This window comes from Trematomus bernacchii, unplaced genomic scaffold (assembly GCF_902827165.1).
Source record: "Trematomus bernacchii unplaced genomic scaffold, fTreBer1.1, whole genome shotgun sequence".
In the NCBI taxonomy this organism is placed as follows: Eukaryota; Metazoa; Chordata; class Actinopteri; order Perciformes; family Nototheniidae; genus Trematomus; species Trematomus bernacchii.
The window spans coordinates 6783134-6798220 of record NW_022987698.1 but is presented as its reverse complement, the minus strand read 5'-3'; the positions used below and the strand labels follow the sequence as shown (position 1 = coordinate 6798220).

At 38.3% G+C, this 15087-nt stretch overlaps 1 protein-coding gene across 1 annotated transcript; it reads left to right on the top strand.

Annotated features, from left to right (window-relative positions):
* The first annotated feature begins 985 nt into the window (after positions 1-985).
* LOC117489674 (serine/threonine-protein phosphatase 6 regulatory ankyrin repeat subunit C-like) lies at positions 986-14945 on the top strand. The gene is made up of 28 exons (XM_034139141.1): positions 986-1132; positions 1851-1934; positions 2320-2398; positions 2551-2621; positions 2736-2936; positions 3117-3204; positions 3356-3498; positions 3796-4008; positions 4822-4900; positions 5009-5123; positions 5313-5395; positions 5521-5623; positions 6181-6252; positions 6347-6487; positions 6630-6686; positions 6954-7065; positions 7176-7247; positions 7341-7542; positions 7675-7762; positions 8372-8489; positions 8625-8844; positions 9045-9132; positions 9243-9326; positions 10155-10300; positions 10656-10738; positions 11060-11142; positions 11552-11643; positions 11735-14945. The coding sequence occupies exons 1-28, from the start codon at positions 1106-1108 to the stop codon at positions 11923-11925; spliced, it is 3135 nt and encodes a 1044-aa protein (XP_033995032.1). The 5' UTR covers positions 986-1105; the 3' UTR covers positions 11926-14945.
* Positions 14946-15087: the final 142 nt, after the last annotated feature.

The window sequence follows — 15087 nt, the reverse complement described above, 5'->3', positions numbered from 1 at the left end:
TGCAGTCATTTAACTCTTCTGATTGGTCGAGGAGTAAGCTTTGTGGGCCCTGGGTTTAGCCTGTCAGGCCGTCTATTCTTATAATCATCTCAACCAGCTTCAACAGCAGTAGAATAAGTACTCAGATACTTTATTTAAGTAAAAGTAGTAATATTACAGTATATAAATACAGTATTCGTATACTAGTAAGCAATACTTTGGCTTTACACATAGGTTTGAAGTCAAAGTATTGCTTTCCAAATCTTACTTGATACAAATTATTGACATAAAAATATACTTCAAGTACCAAGGGTGAAAGTACTGATTATTCATAATGGTCCATTATAAAATGATCTAAAATATAATTATTGATGCATTAAATCTGTCAAGGTGGGGCTAATTAGTTTATACACTATTGTATCCAATATAATCCATTTTAATTTATTAGTTAATTTAATTTTTTAATTTTTTATTATTTATTTATAACGTATTATTTAAAAGAAAATCTGTAAAGAAATGAAAAGTAAATAATGTTAAAAGCAAATAAGCAGTTTGTGAACCAACATTCAGCAGGTCAAAGACCAGTGTGTACAAAGGAAAATGAAATGAAATATAAAAAAACGTTTTTAAATGTAAGGTGAACAATATAATAATAATAATATAATATAATAATTAATCGGTGACCACAGAAAAGTAATACTATAAACTATAGTATATTTACTATATACTTTATAGTATAACCTATAAATATAAGTTAGTACGTTCAGTTTATGTTATAAGGGTGTATGTGTCTATGTATAATTTGAATTTAACAAAAAACAATGAAGTTTGTTACAAGGACAGATCATGGATGTATAATGGGACAGATCATGGATGTATAATGGGAGAGATGCCTTGCATGTTCTGACCATACAGTCTATGGTTCTGACGTGACATTAAAGTGCTTCTAAATCACGTTTCTTTACGTCTTCTCGCGATATTCCGGCTACTGTGGGGTAACTAACGTTACACATCACATATCCCAGCAGCTAACTTAGCTAAAGCTAGGCTAACTAGCTGCTACAGAGTGACATGTAGTCAACTTTACAACCAGTCTCAATGAAGGAGCTTCCACAGTGATTTGGACATGGAGATAAGAAATATCAAAGACCAGGTAGTAAATAAAGCTTAATGTTAGATAACTAACAGTGCCGTTACTTCTCACAAACAGTGCAGCTAGTCATGTTAGCAACATGTCGAGCAAAGTTTGCTACGAGGCTAGTAAATGATACAAAATCTTTGCTATGCAGACCAAGACTAAGTTTTAATTTGATGTTCGAAATTACCTTTTTTTAATGCAACCAGACCACATATTGAGGTCATTGGGCTCACTGGTACACGAAGTACAAACCCTTCCAAACAAACATTTTAATCTTTAAATGGAATCACATTTCTCACTTGTATGATACGATTGCTAAACGTTATCTGTGGAAGATAAATCTAGGCAAGTCATTGCTATATATAATAGTTGCAAAAAGTTTTAGGAGTTTGGCATGATTGAAACAACCCAAGTATTTCACTTCAGTCAGTAAATCCCAATGCAATACAAAAGCTTTGAGTTGAACGTGATGTTCTAATCTTTACAGGAAAAGCATTATTACAAATAAAATATTGTTTCTCGAGACAGACATTTTCCCAGGAAATGCACCGAGAGCAGCTTGTTACTTACTCTTTACTCCGACATGTAACAGTTTTATTACAACTCAGCAAAACCATGAATGTATCTTTGAGTGAGATTGTGCTGAACATGAAGAACTGTACCTAATTTTCATTTGATATCAAAAGTATCCTGGTGTTTTTGGTCTGTTTATCATGTCACATCTCTCTTTCAGTCTCCATTGGTCCAGGCTATTTTTAGCCGAAACACAGAAGAAGTGACATTTTTATTGGACCATAATGAAGATGTCAATTATTTGGTAATATTTTCCCACATGTACTCTGCTATAACGTTGTTGTTGTGTGAAATTAGAATATATCATATTTTGGGTCAATTGTTAATGGCAGGCTATATTAAATGATGACACATTGTTCTGCTGTAGTCTAGTGGCCTTTTTGGCTGCCATCATAGCTTTTCTTTAATTTAAATTCAAGCTTATATATGTTTCTGTTATTGCCAAGTTTGAAAAACAACTATTACTGAAACATTTGATGCAAAATGTAACCTTGATTAAAAATATATATGGAAAGAGTTTAATAAGAAAATAACTATGATAACCTTTTCAGAATATACCAAGAAAGACATATAATACAAGTATAACCTAAAAAACCTTTAAAAAACCGTTTGTTTTTCTTTTTTCTCAGGACCAAGAACAAAGCTCACCCCTTCATGCTGCCGCCTATTCGGGGGATGTCCAAACTATGGACCTACTTATTACTTCTGGTACGAAAACCTTATCTTAATTTGAAAAAGATCACAGTAAATGGAATCTACATACACTTGCATATTTTTGTATTGCCCTTTTCTAGTAAACTACAGAGGATCTGAAATGTTGTCAAAATATATATCTAATTTTGCTTTCGTGTCTGTTACAGGTGCAAAAGTCAACGCTAAGGACCGGGGTTTGCTGACTCCCTTACATCGAGCAGCAGCCTCTAGAAATGAAGTATGTCCCCATTTTTATTATTTCAAAAATACAGAGGATAGAAGGGGCTTTTGTAAGGACTTGACCACAAGATATTTTGGTTTGACAAAATGTTATCTTTGTGTTGCTCCTCAGAAAGCTGTTGAACTGTTACTGAAGCACGGAGCAAAGGTCAACCCTCAGGACAAGTACTGGCATACACCTTTACACATGGCAGCTGCAAAGTGGGCCACAGGCTGTGCCGAAGCTCTGATACCACACATGTGCAGCATGGATGTTGCTGACAGGTCAGGGAGGACGCCACTGCATCACGCAGCGCACAGCGGCCATGAAGAGGTGAAGTTGTTTGTCTTCCTCCTGATTTCTTTCCATGTCCCAAGTCACTATCTATCCTCTATGTTTGATAGTTATCATAATGGCTGCAAACAAGGACTTTGGATAGATATTCTGTCAACTGATTAATTGATTGCGACTAGTTGTTGCAACTGTAGTAACCATTTTATTATGTTTCTGCAGATGGTGAACTTGCTCCTTAAAAAAGGTGCCACTGTGAGTGCCAAAGATAAGAAGGAAAGGCAGGCAATTCACTGGGCTGCATACCTCGGTAAGTGGTGACATTGGACAGAAAGACACACATTTATTTGCATGTATGTCTCGTAAGCCAAGTCTGCAAACAGGCCAATAGGAAAGATGGTGTGTTGTGTTATGTATGTGCATGGTAGAGACTTGTGGTTAATGTTAAGCTTTTCTTTCAGGACATGTGGATGTTGTGAAGCTTCTTGTGTCAAACGGTGCGGATGTGACGTGCAAGGACAAACGCGGTTACACTCCGCTCCATGCTGCAGCTGCCAGTGGACAGTTAGACATGGTCAAATACCTGTTGAGACTGGTGGTGGAGGTAAAGTCTCTCAGTCATATCAGTACTGTATGCTCTGTAAAGAACCATATCTTAAAATGTGCTTAACACTGCTGCATAGGGGTGAAGTGCATTTATATGAATGTGTATTTTTTTCAACAAACCAACTCTTTCAAATCAGACTTATATTTTCCTCCTTTTACGGATTCCTCCAGGCCTTTCTTGGTCCCTTGACTTTACACTGATAATACACTTCAGTGTTTCATAGTCTCGTGCTTTCAAATCACCAGGGTTTTTTCTTCTAATACTAATCAATTGTTTTCCTCCTCTGTCTCTCAGACTGATGAACCTAACACCTTTGGGAGCACAGCGCTGCACATGGCCTGTCACACGGGGCAGGACGCTGTGGCCTCTGAGCTGGTCAACTGTGGTGCCAACATCAATCTGCCCAACCACCATGGCAGCACGCCACTACACCTGTCTGCTGCCTCTTCCAGCGGGGTGCTGTGTCTCGAGCTGCTAATTAACAATGGTGCTGATGTCAACGTGCAGGTAGTGAGACCACTTCTATCCTGCATTGTGCGGGCTTCTATAGGGATTCACAATGCATATGAAATGCTTCTTGTTTACGATACGACGATAATACGATAATACTCTACTGGTCAGATCAAGTCTGAAATGTGACTTGCATCACAGCAGCTCCATTTGTAACATCAACATGGACAAATATCAAGACACAATACATGAAAAATAAAAAACATTTAACATAACAATCACTGAGAGAAAACATGCTCAAAGACCCTTTAGCGTGCATTTGATCTGGGATGTAGCTCTGTATTTACTGTTAGGATTGACTGGTGCACAAAGGAGTGCTTCAGTCTGACTTTATTGAATCGAGGGACCACTTACACTTATAAACATACTTTCTTATATACTAACAGTCATAACACATTATAGATGAGGCTTATAATGAATTATCATTATAAGCATTACAAATAATAAAGATGTGCATCATGACGTGCATCACTTAAGATGCTTAATAGATTATTTAATACAATTAATTGCATCACAATTCATTTACTACATCAATAAAAATGTTAAGATGACACATGCATTATATCAAGATGTACTGCACTTTACTTTTCAATGACAACTTACCATAATGGATGGAATATTAAAGCACAAAGAGTCCTGCTTCAGTTGATTGTCGAGGACTGTACATGTTAGTAAATGTGGGCTTCAAAGAAAGTGTTAAGTGATACTGGATTTTAGTCAATGTTTAGAGGATTCAATGAACATGTACAGATTGTAAGTATATATGCCATTTTTTTTAACTAAACATGTTTTCTTATTCTCTATTGACAGAATAAAGAAGGGAAAAGCCCTCTGCATATGGCCGCAATGCACGGGCGCTTCACAGGCTCTCAGATTCTGATCCAAAATGGTAACAAAGCCAAGCACAGTTCTCTCTCACAATATACTCCAACTTGAATGATCATAGCACGTCTTCAAATGAAACCCATTATATACTCACATCTTCCTCTGCACACAGGTGGGGAGATCGACTGCGCTGATATGTTTGGAAACACCCCTCTTCATGTTGCTGCCAGATATGGTCAGGAGCTGCTGATCAGCACTCTGCTGACCAACGGTGCTGATAAGACCAAGTAAGGCCAAACCTGAGAGTCTTCCATGTTTGTCTTTGGTTTTGTTTATGATAAGCATTATTACACAGCTTGATACACATGATTTTGTATTTTGGGAGAGAACTGATTAAGCTGCACATTCACTGTTAATGCTCCAAACCAACAAATACAAAATGTAATACTAAATCATCTTTTTAATGATCTTCAAAGACAGGGTATTCATGGGATGCTTCCACTGCATTTGGCAGCGCTCTACGGATATCCGGACTGCTGTCGAAAATTATTGTCCAATGGTGAGAATCTCTTTGAGTCTATAAACTCCTTAATTTATCATCTCCTTTTTTACATTTTGTATTACTAACACGACTCAATATGTTTCCACTTAACAAAGTCTTATTGTTGGTTGTGTATCGCTCAGGCCAGTTTTACATCATGCCGTCTCAAGTGCCGTCAGCAGGGGATGATATTAACGTCTTAGACGACCATGGAAGGACCTGCCTGCATGCAGCTGCCTCTGGAGGGTGAGCCAACACACACACACATTAAGGGTGTATGAAAATATGAATACACTTGAGTATTGGGATATTATATATTATTCTCAAACACTATACATTTACTAATTAACAGTTAACATGCCAGGATTTGTGGCAGACAGAGGCTTAGTTTGCACAAAGAATACCGCTATGATGTTACAGAGACTATGATAAATCGAAATATTTTGAAACTTTTACATTAGTTTAGACCTTATGCATGTAGTGTTGTGTTCTTTATAATATGGGATAGTTTTTCTTAAAATGAGATTAAAATAAAATAAAAAAAACATCAATATATTACATGCTCACATTGTCACTATATAATAAAGCCTATCCCCTGTATGTTTTATTAATACAGAGTTTCATTCATTATGCTGATATTTACATTTTGAATCAACATTTGAAATGTTTGCATGTCTTTTCATTCTGTTAAAACCCAGTGATGTCTTTTCCAACATTATATGTATATTTTTGGCTATTAGCTCTGCTTAAATTGGGATGTATTTGCTTGAAACACTACTGACTACTCTTTCCTCTTGCAACAGAAATGTAGACTGTCTGAACTTGCTGTTGAATAGTGCCAATGCCGATCTGGATGTAAAGGATCATTTGGGGCGGTAAGTATAGCTGATTATCTGTTGCTAAAACTTTTAAATCTGTTTTGGTGTTACCTGATATCACAGCTGTCTGTCTCCCTGTTGCTCCGTGCAGATCTCCTCTGCACTACACTGCAGCTAACGGGAACAGCCAGTGCACCATCTCCATGGTGAGAGCCGGCGCTGCCGTCAATGAGCTGGACCTGACGGGCTGCAGCCCCCTGCACTACGCCGCCGCTTCACACACCTTTTGTGGGTGAGGGACCTTTACTGTCATTTCAATGTTTTACTCACTTTGCTCAGAGGGGCAAGTACAACATCATGTGGAGAGTTCTTCATTGTTAATCTTCAATTCATCTAGGTGAGTTTTTAAATGATCCATCTTTTTTTTCAACAGGGGGGGAGACGAGCTCTGAGTCTGAACACAGTGAGGGAAAGGAACACGAAGCCTCTCTGTAAGTCATCATTCGTATCCTATCACACATATTGGTAATCATAAAGTAAAAGAACACATTATATATCATTGTTATTGTATCTAGAATGATGTTAACATTTGTGTTGACATGTTGTAACCGAGCAAACCTTAGTTTTCATTATTTCAAAACAAATTAAGAATAACATCAGAGTTAAAAATGTGTATTATGATTACTATATCGTTTTTTACATTTGTCTTTGTCTGCCTACCTTAGCACCTTTCTTAATCTTATGCTCTGTGTGTTTAGGTGTTTAGATTTCTTGCTTGACAGCGGGGCAAACCCAACTCTGAAGAACAGTAAGGGTTACAGCGCCGTCCACTATGCAGCAGCTTATGGGAACAAACAGCACCTGGAACTGGTCAGTGGTATCTTTGATTTAGATTATTTTTTAAATGATTGTTAAGTGATTGCAGGCTCAACCAACAGTAGTTTAAGTGTGAGATGTTTCTTCTTGTCCCCCTCATGCAGCTCCTGGAGATTTCATTCAACTGTCTAGAAGAGGTTGAGAGTAATATCCCAGTCAGTCCTCTGCACTTAGCTGTGAGTAGCACTCAGATCAGTTATTACTTTTAAACTAAGACTTTACGTTTACAAGCCTCTAACAATACTGTTGTATGCATTCTGCTGTCACAGGCGTATTATGGCCACTGTGATGCACTGCGTTTGCTTTGTGAGACCCTTGTGAGTCTGGATGTGCGGGACATTGAAGGCAGGACGGCCCTCCACCTGGCCGCTCAGAGAGGCTTTGCCCCGTGTGTGGAGGTGCTGCTGAAGCACCAAGCCTCTTTCTCCCTGAAGGAGCAGAAACGCAAGTGGACGGCTCTCCATGCTGCAGGTGTGTGTAATGAGAGTGAAAAGTAATGTTTTATAGTTAAGAAATAATGATTTACATTTCTATGTTTTAACGTCTACCCTCTATGTGATGAATCTTTGTGAATCTGATTTGTTACTGTTTCCTCCTGTGTAGCTGCTGAAGGCCACATGGACTGTTTGCTGTTATTGGTCAATGAAGAACATAGTGCTGAAGTCATCGACAGTCCTGATACACAGGGAAAGTGAGTCACTTCATATGTATTGCTTTAATATGTCATCGTTGGATAGTTAGATAAACACCTGACATATACAGTGTTTATATACATTATGATTCTTTTACAAGCCTGTGTAAACACCAGATTTAGTTTGCATACAGAACAGACAGCTAGTGGTCTGTGAGGAGGTATTCTCTGAATTTGACAAACTGTATTGAATTAGAATTGCTGACTGCAACTTTAACAAAGTATTTCTAATTGAAAGCTACACACTAATAATGCAATCTGGTTATTCCAATCAATGTTTACTTTTCTGACACAATCAAAACACTGTTATTCAGAAAGTCATCCATTGTTCAACAGTTTGAAGTGCAGGCATCTCTCTTTCCGTCCCCAATGTTTAAAAGCACCGCCTTAGAGTCTGTATTTCCTTGTTCATGTCCACCATACAGTTATTTAGTTTATCCTTAAATTGAATTACTTTTGCCTTGTTTATGCTATAGTTGTAATGTGTAAAATAATTGAAGAGACAACAATAATATGCATTTCAAATGACTTGTAGTAACCACATTCTCCTGGGATTTATTTTCCAACGTCCTCACAGCAGACAATAATTATTAATTTTGCCATATGCAGGACGGCTCTCATGCTTGCAGCTCTGGGATGTCACACCGACTGTGTCCACATCCTGTTGGAGAAAGGAGCAAAGGCTGACTCTGCGGACAAGAAGGGCTTCACTGCATTACACAGAGCTGTAGGTGTACTTGCTGTGCTTCTGTACATGTCCTATCATTTTATTATGGCAATTAATAACAAAAACAAGTGCCCTGCCCCTTTGGAGAGTCGTTTGTCTTCTTTTCCCCTCATATCTTGTGTCTTCCCGCTGCAGGCGATGTTGGGCAGTGAGGACTGTGTCTCTGCTCTGTTGGAGCACGGGGCCTCTGCGCTGTGTAGAGACTCTCAGGGAAGGACCCCGCTGCACCTCGTAGCGTCCCGCGGCCACACAGAGCTGCTCCGGACTCTGCTGAAGGCTGCTGTGAAAGCTGACCCTCTGGACTCCATACTGGACTTCAGAGGCTACACGCCCACACACTGGGCTGCTCACTACGGTGAGACATCAGAGCAAACGCTCAAACAACTCATGCAATATAATCAAAGTCTCATTTTTGCAGTTTAGTGGTCACTACAACTCATGTAAAAACGTTCTATCTAAAAAGACCATCACAAAAAACATAACTATTTCTGTATTACCGTTCTTTTTTTAGATTTGAATATGGATGATTTATCTATTTGTTTCCTTTGTCTATAGGGCATGAAGGATGTTTACAGATTTTACTTGAAAACAAGCTTTTTAGCAACCAGGAGGGACATTTCTTCACTGCATTGCACTGTGCTCTGTGAGTACTGTATTTAAAATAAATGCTCATACATATGTTTTTTATGTATTATGTACAATACATTGAATGTGTTTTTTTCTAAATGTAACACCTCTGTTCTTCCCACACAGAGTAAATGGACATGACGTTGCTGCTGGACTGATAGTGAAGACTGTTGGCCCTCAATTAGTTAAAGTTAGCGATGCCAAAGGAAGGTGGGTTCTGCTCTGAGTTGAGCTCTACTAATCATAACACATCTATTTAATGCAGCACTGCAGTTATGGATCAGTCTACGATGATTGTCAACGTTTATTTTCAATTCAGGCATGCATTTTGCAAACAACGGTTGTGCATTTGCAACTAAATCGTGAGGGCTGTACGTGATTATTGCTGTCCATTTGGTCTGTTTTGAGAAAATATTGGTTAAGAGAAACTTGTATTGATAATTTAGATTTTGTATTTTGCCTAAATCAGAATATGTTAGAAAGTGCTTTTTTCAGCCTCTTACGGCCCGTCCACACGGCGGCGTGTGCGTTGAAGCTTCAACGTTTCTGCCCATTCACTTTGAATGGGGTGACATCACACTTTACCGAACTGCATTGTGGGAGCGTCGCTTCGCTTCAAAAAGTTGAGCAATGTTCAACTTTTGAAGCTTCGGCGGAAGCGTCAGCCAATCAAATCATATGCCAGTACAAGCTCTAGCCAATCAAACCGCGTGCTTGTGTGTCCGGGGCGGGAGATTCATGTGATTGGTTGTTGGTCGAGTTTCAGACACGCCCACCGGCAAGCTTCAACGCACGCCGCCGTGTGGACGCTGCGATAAATCTCAAGCTTTGCTTTTTTTCTCTTTTATATCATATTAAACTGAAAGTCTTTTTTCTTTTTTTTTACTGACAGCAAAACATTTGAAGACATTCCCTTGACATTGAAACTGAGATGGACACTTTTTTTAGTTTATAAATTAATCTATAAAATAATTGGAGATGTATTGATCATGAGAATGACAGCTGCAGCCCTAAATTTCACATGTTATTTAAATGCAGGACCCCATTGCATGCGGCTGCTCATTCAGGAAACGTTGCCGGGCTCCAGCTGGTCCTGGATCAGGGAGCGGACATCAACGCTGTGGATCTCTGTGGATGCTCTGCAGTGATGGTTGCTGCTGACTGTGGACAGACTCAGGCTGTTGGTATGTGATTGAAATGAGTGTGGTCTTAATGTGTATCCTAAACCTCAAAACGCATCAGGGGCATTTTCAGCTCACGGAGAGGACAAAACGACACGATGTTTTCTACAGGAGATACTCAAGGTCCCTCTTTCATCCATGTTCCCTCTACTGTCATTTATTTTCAAGCCCTTGATTGCACAAAGACAAAGGTATTGTTATATTTCCTTTTAGCATGTGTGAACTGTTTTGACCCTCACAGTCCTCACTGCTTTAAAACACTATATAAATGTGTTCTCCTGTTGCACTGATTGTAAGTTGCTATATGTTTGAAAGGTCTGTGGTTGTTGTGAAAGGTTTCTTATTTTCTGCATTTCAGAGTTCTTGCTGCACAAAGCGAAGCCAGACCTGACGCTGGTGGATGTCAATAATAACACTGCCCTTCACTTAGCCTGCAGCAAGGTCACATACACACACATAAAGATGCACTGCATGCTTGAAATGGCACAACAATTCATTTTGCATGTGTGTTTAAAATGTGATCAAAATCTCATTGATATTTCTTTATTTAGTACAATTGAATGTACCCTTCAGTTGCTTATCGTGTTGTTATGCTATAACATTGAATTGTGTGAAACTTAGTAATTAATGCAAATTAAATAAAAGATCTGATACAATTGTAATTGTAATGTACAGCATTAACAACGTGTAACATTCCAGGCAGTTTGTTCTAAGTGATATAATGCACTTTAATAATATTGTACAATGTGTTTCGTTCTGCAGGGTCATGAGATGTGTGCCCTGTTGATCCTCGGAGAGATCAACGACTCTTCCCTCATAAATGCAGCAAACAACACTCTCCAAATGTGAGTCGTCCTGAAGTGCTATACGTGCCCCCTGTTATTTTAAAATTGGAAAACAAAAAAGGATATCATCCAGTATAAATTCAGAAGTCAAGTATAACTTACGTTATATAGTGTTTTGTGTTAAAGGTCAAGTTATAACATCATTGGAAAAATAAATGTTTGAGACTTAATTTTACAGTCATTCTGATAATGTACTAAAGGTTACCCTAATAAAAGCTGCAAGCTGTTCATCCAAGATGCAGATGTTTATTCTCTGAAATACATTTGTACAATAAACAAAGGCACCCTGATATCATCAAAGGAAATGTGTCCATGATTTGAATGTTGACTCGCCTGCCATTGACCCCAGTTACACTGCATGTGCTATTCTTTTTCAAATATGAAATACTTGTCTTTTATTCTCATGCAGGCCTCTTCACATAGCAGCAAGGAAAGGCCTGGCCACTGTAGTGCAGGTGTTATTGAGCAGAGGAGCAGCGGTGATGGCTGTCGATCAGGAAGGTAAGCAGGAATATTTATATAATACAATACCAAAGCAGTCCTTGTTTCTGAAGTACTGAATGATAATTCTTTACCCATTGTCCCTCTTCAGGCCACACACCGGCTCTTGCTTGCGCCCCAAACAAGAACGTGGCGGACTGTCTCGCCCTGATCCTCTCCACCATGAAGCCTTTCCCCCCCAGAGAGGCCGGCGCCGGTACAGCCTCTCATTTCAGCCCCATCCTGAAGAACTGCGGCATCGCTGCCAGCTGTGGGTCCAGCGGTAACCTCTGTCACGCCTAACACAGCAGCCGCATGTCCTGTAGGCATGTCACCATAATTACTGCTGCTTTACAAGATATCGCTGATATAATTGTCATTTTAAGACCATTTTATACCACTTATACAATGACGATATAAAAGCATAATAATGCAAGTATCCCATTTTAAAGAGCAATGGAGTAAATTGAGAATTAAGAATTCAAACATAAACTAATTAAAACCACACAACCCAAAAAAAAAATGAAATTGACTCTCGGGCTCAGCATACAAAATTGCACTTAAATTAATATAGAACATTTGGCACGGGGGTATAGAGAATAATTCATTCCTTAGCTTAAACCCAAAATGTTCCCACACCAGAGCTTTATAGTGCAACTTTGAAACCAAGTCTATTTGGATCTTTCGGCTTATTCTTTCAAACCTTTTTGTCTGGTCAGTAGACGTCAGGAAAAACACCAACAAGCCTCGAAATGTACCCACCCTTGTGTGTGTATGTGTGTGTGTGTGTCGCTGTGTGTGTGTGTCGCTGTGTGTGTGTGTGTGTGTGTCGCTGTGTGTGTGTAAGGGACGGAAACAACAGAAACAACCGCAACCAACATTTTTCTGTTCACAGAATTGGGGCTGTGAACTCTAATAAGGGTTGGAAAAAGCCTGTTATTTTGGCATCATGTTAGCTAAAATATTAATGTCCATCTTATGTTAACAAATATGCATGTTAACACAAGCGGCAAAATCAAAGTCGGCAAGAATGATCAAAGACATGTCTATATATCATACGATAAGCTTCTAATGTAATTACGCAAGAGGCCTTAGTGGGCTGTGGGCTGGGACAGGTGTACAACGGAGTGAAATTTCACTCTGGTGTAACACAAAGTCTATACACACACACACACACACACGTGTCCAGGATCATGCCTCGCTTCTTCTCTAGCACGTGATGACAGCTGCCTGCACATTATGTGCTTATGCACTAGCAGCATCGATTGCTTCTCTAAAATCTAGTCTTACACATTACTAATATTAGCAGACCTCTTAGATTATATATCTGCCACGTGAGTTGAGTTTAGCCCACGCGCATGTTATTTTAATGAAGTACTAACCATTTGAATGAGAGGGAGTTTTCACATGAGCACACGACACATCCTCTCCACTTGAACCCCGTCCGCTGTCAGTATTGGGACAAAGTCTCGTTAACCAGCAAAGCCTGAAATCTACATGTTTGTCTTCAGATGATACACGTGCAAGAGTACTCGGATGGTTGTGTGTTAGTGTTGCGTGTGTGTGTTTGTCAGTAAGAGCTATTTTGCATATTAGACATTGCTTCCTAATATACTTGTTTAAAAAGAAAAATAGGTGCTTTAAACCTTTTATGCAATTAATAGGACTATTTTTCTATCCTATCGTGAGTGTAGCAGACAGTAAGCTGATATGAAAAACCTTATTATTCTAATATTATCATGATTTATACAAGTTACATTTCAGTTTAGTAAAGTCACAAGCATGTCTATAGTAGTAGTTATATAGTTTACAGAGTCTAGTGTATATATAGTTCTTAAAATTACGTTTAAATGAAGTTAACCTTTCTAATTGTGTTATCCTGAAAATCCCAAATTATTGAGAATTAACCTCAGGTCTGCGTACTGTACTGTGGGTTACATTACATGTCACTTGTTAGATGCTTTTATCCAAAGCGACTTACATACTCAATACTGTGGGCAATCCCCAAAGGAGCAATTTGGGGTGAAGTGTCTTGCCCAGGGACACAACGACATGCTGACTGCAATGGGGTTTGAACCTGTGACCCCCCTGATCCGAACACATGTGCACAACCCACACACCTCCTTAGGGTGCAATATAAAGCATATTTGAGCTATATGTTGCATAACAAATGTATGACTGCAGTATCACATAAGCCAGATATTAAATATGTCGATATGAACCATTTGAAAGCACAGGAAAAAAATATATTTCAGTCTCTGAGCTTAACAATCTTTAGCAAATGTGTCATTTCATTTTCTTTTTCAATGTCTTTAACTAGAGATTCATTTCATTATTGATTTAGTTTTGAATAGTTTATTTTTTTCATGATTAAGTTCACATTAAGTTTTAAGAACCCAAGTTGACACCTTTTTAAATTAATGTTTTCTTCGTCAGCAGTCTAAAACCCAAAGATATTTAATTTCCATGGATTTCAAAATAACAAGAGCAGCACATCCAACATCTTTAAGAAACTGTAACCAGAACATTCTTGTTTGACAAATTACTAAAAATGTTTATAATCAAATGGCCAATTAAATATTTAGTAGGTCAACCTGTCAATTTAATGTTTCAGCAATTTTTTGTAAATCTAATGTCATTATAATATTGTCAGTGTGCAGTTAACTTTGGGAAAATAAACCACTTGCATCTAAGGACTCTAACAATCACTGTGAAACACGAAGAAATATAAAAGTATATTATTGAATACATAACAGCATTTAACATGAGGAGAAGAACATTTTTGGGAACGCCCACAGTTATCGTTTATTTATTAATAGTTTTTCACCTTTTAAATAAATCAGCAATAAATTGAGCTTTGCTTTCAATATTTGTTTCCTTTTATAATTTGACAGTTGTGCACACACAGACTTAGATATTTGCTAAATTGTATTTTTTCCTAGTAAAATGTGCTATGTTATCTAAAGATGGCTTTAAACTATTTGCACTCCGACATTAAAGTTTACATAGTGTCCTTAGGTTTATGCAAATATACAACATTTTAAAGTGCATTTTACAACGTTACCTTTCATGAGACACTAAATCAGTTGGGGCTTTTTTTTTGTTTCATTTGAATGGAATTACTGTGAGAAAATGGTTTGACATTTCTAAATGCAAGCACAGTGAAATGATTAATGTTTGTCTTTAGCAAGTGCTCTTTCACAAACTGTGTGTCTTCTGTACTTTTTACTGAGATTTCAGGGTGTCTCTCCCAGCTTGAATACTCTGTGATCTAGTTGTGGATGGCATTGATATGAGAGAACATAAATAAATCACTACCACAAGATGGTTTGTTGCAGAATTTTCTTTCCATTTTCCCTTTTAAGCTCCATGACTGTATATACACACAGCTGATCTACAAATACACCCAACAACAAGCTGGTTCTGCATTTGTATGATCAAAAAGTGAAACCCCTTATATGCTTG

Excerpts from the sequence above, each read along its gene's own strand:
- LOC117489674 (XM_034139141.1), top strand. The coding sequence starts at position 1,106 with ATGGAGATAAGAAATATCAAAGACCAG. Across the intron at positions 2,399-2,550 it reads GGACCTACTTATTACTTCTG|GTGCAAAAGTCAACGCTAAG; the intron begins GTACGAAAACCT and ends TGTCTGTTACAG. Across the intron at positions 8,490-8,624 it reads TCACTGCATTACACAGAGCT|GCGATGTTGGGCAGTGAGGA; the intron begins GTAGGTGTACTT and ends TTCCCGCTGCAG.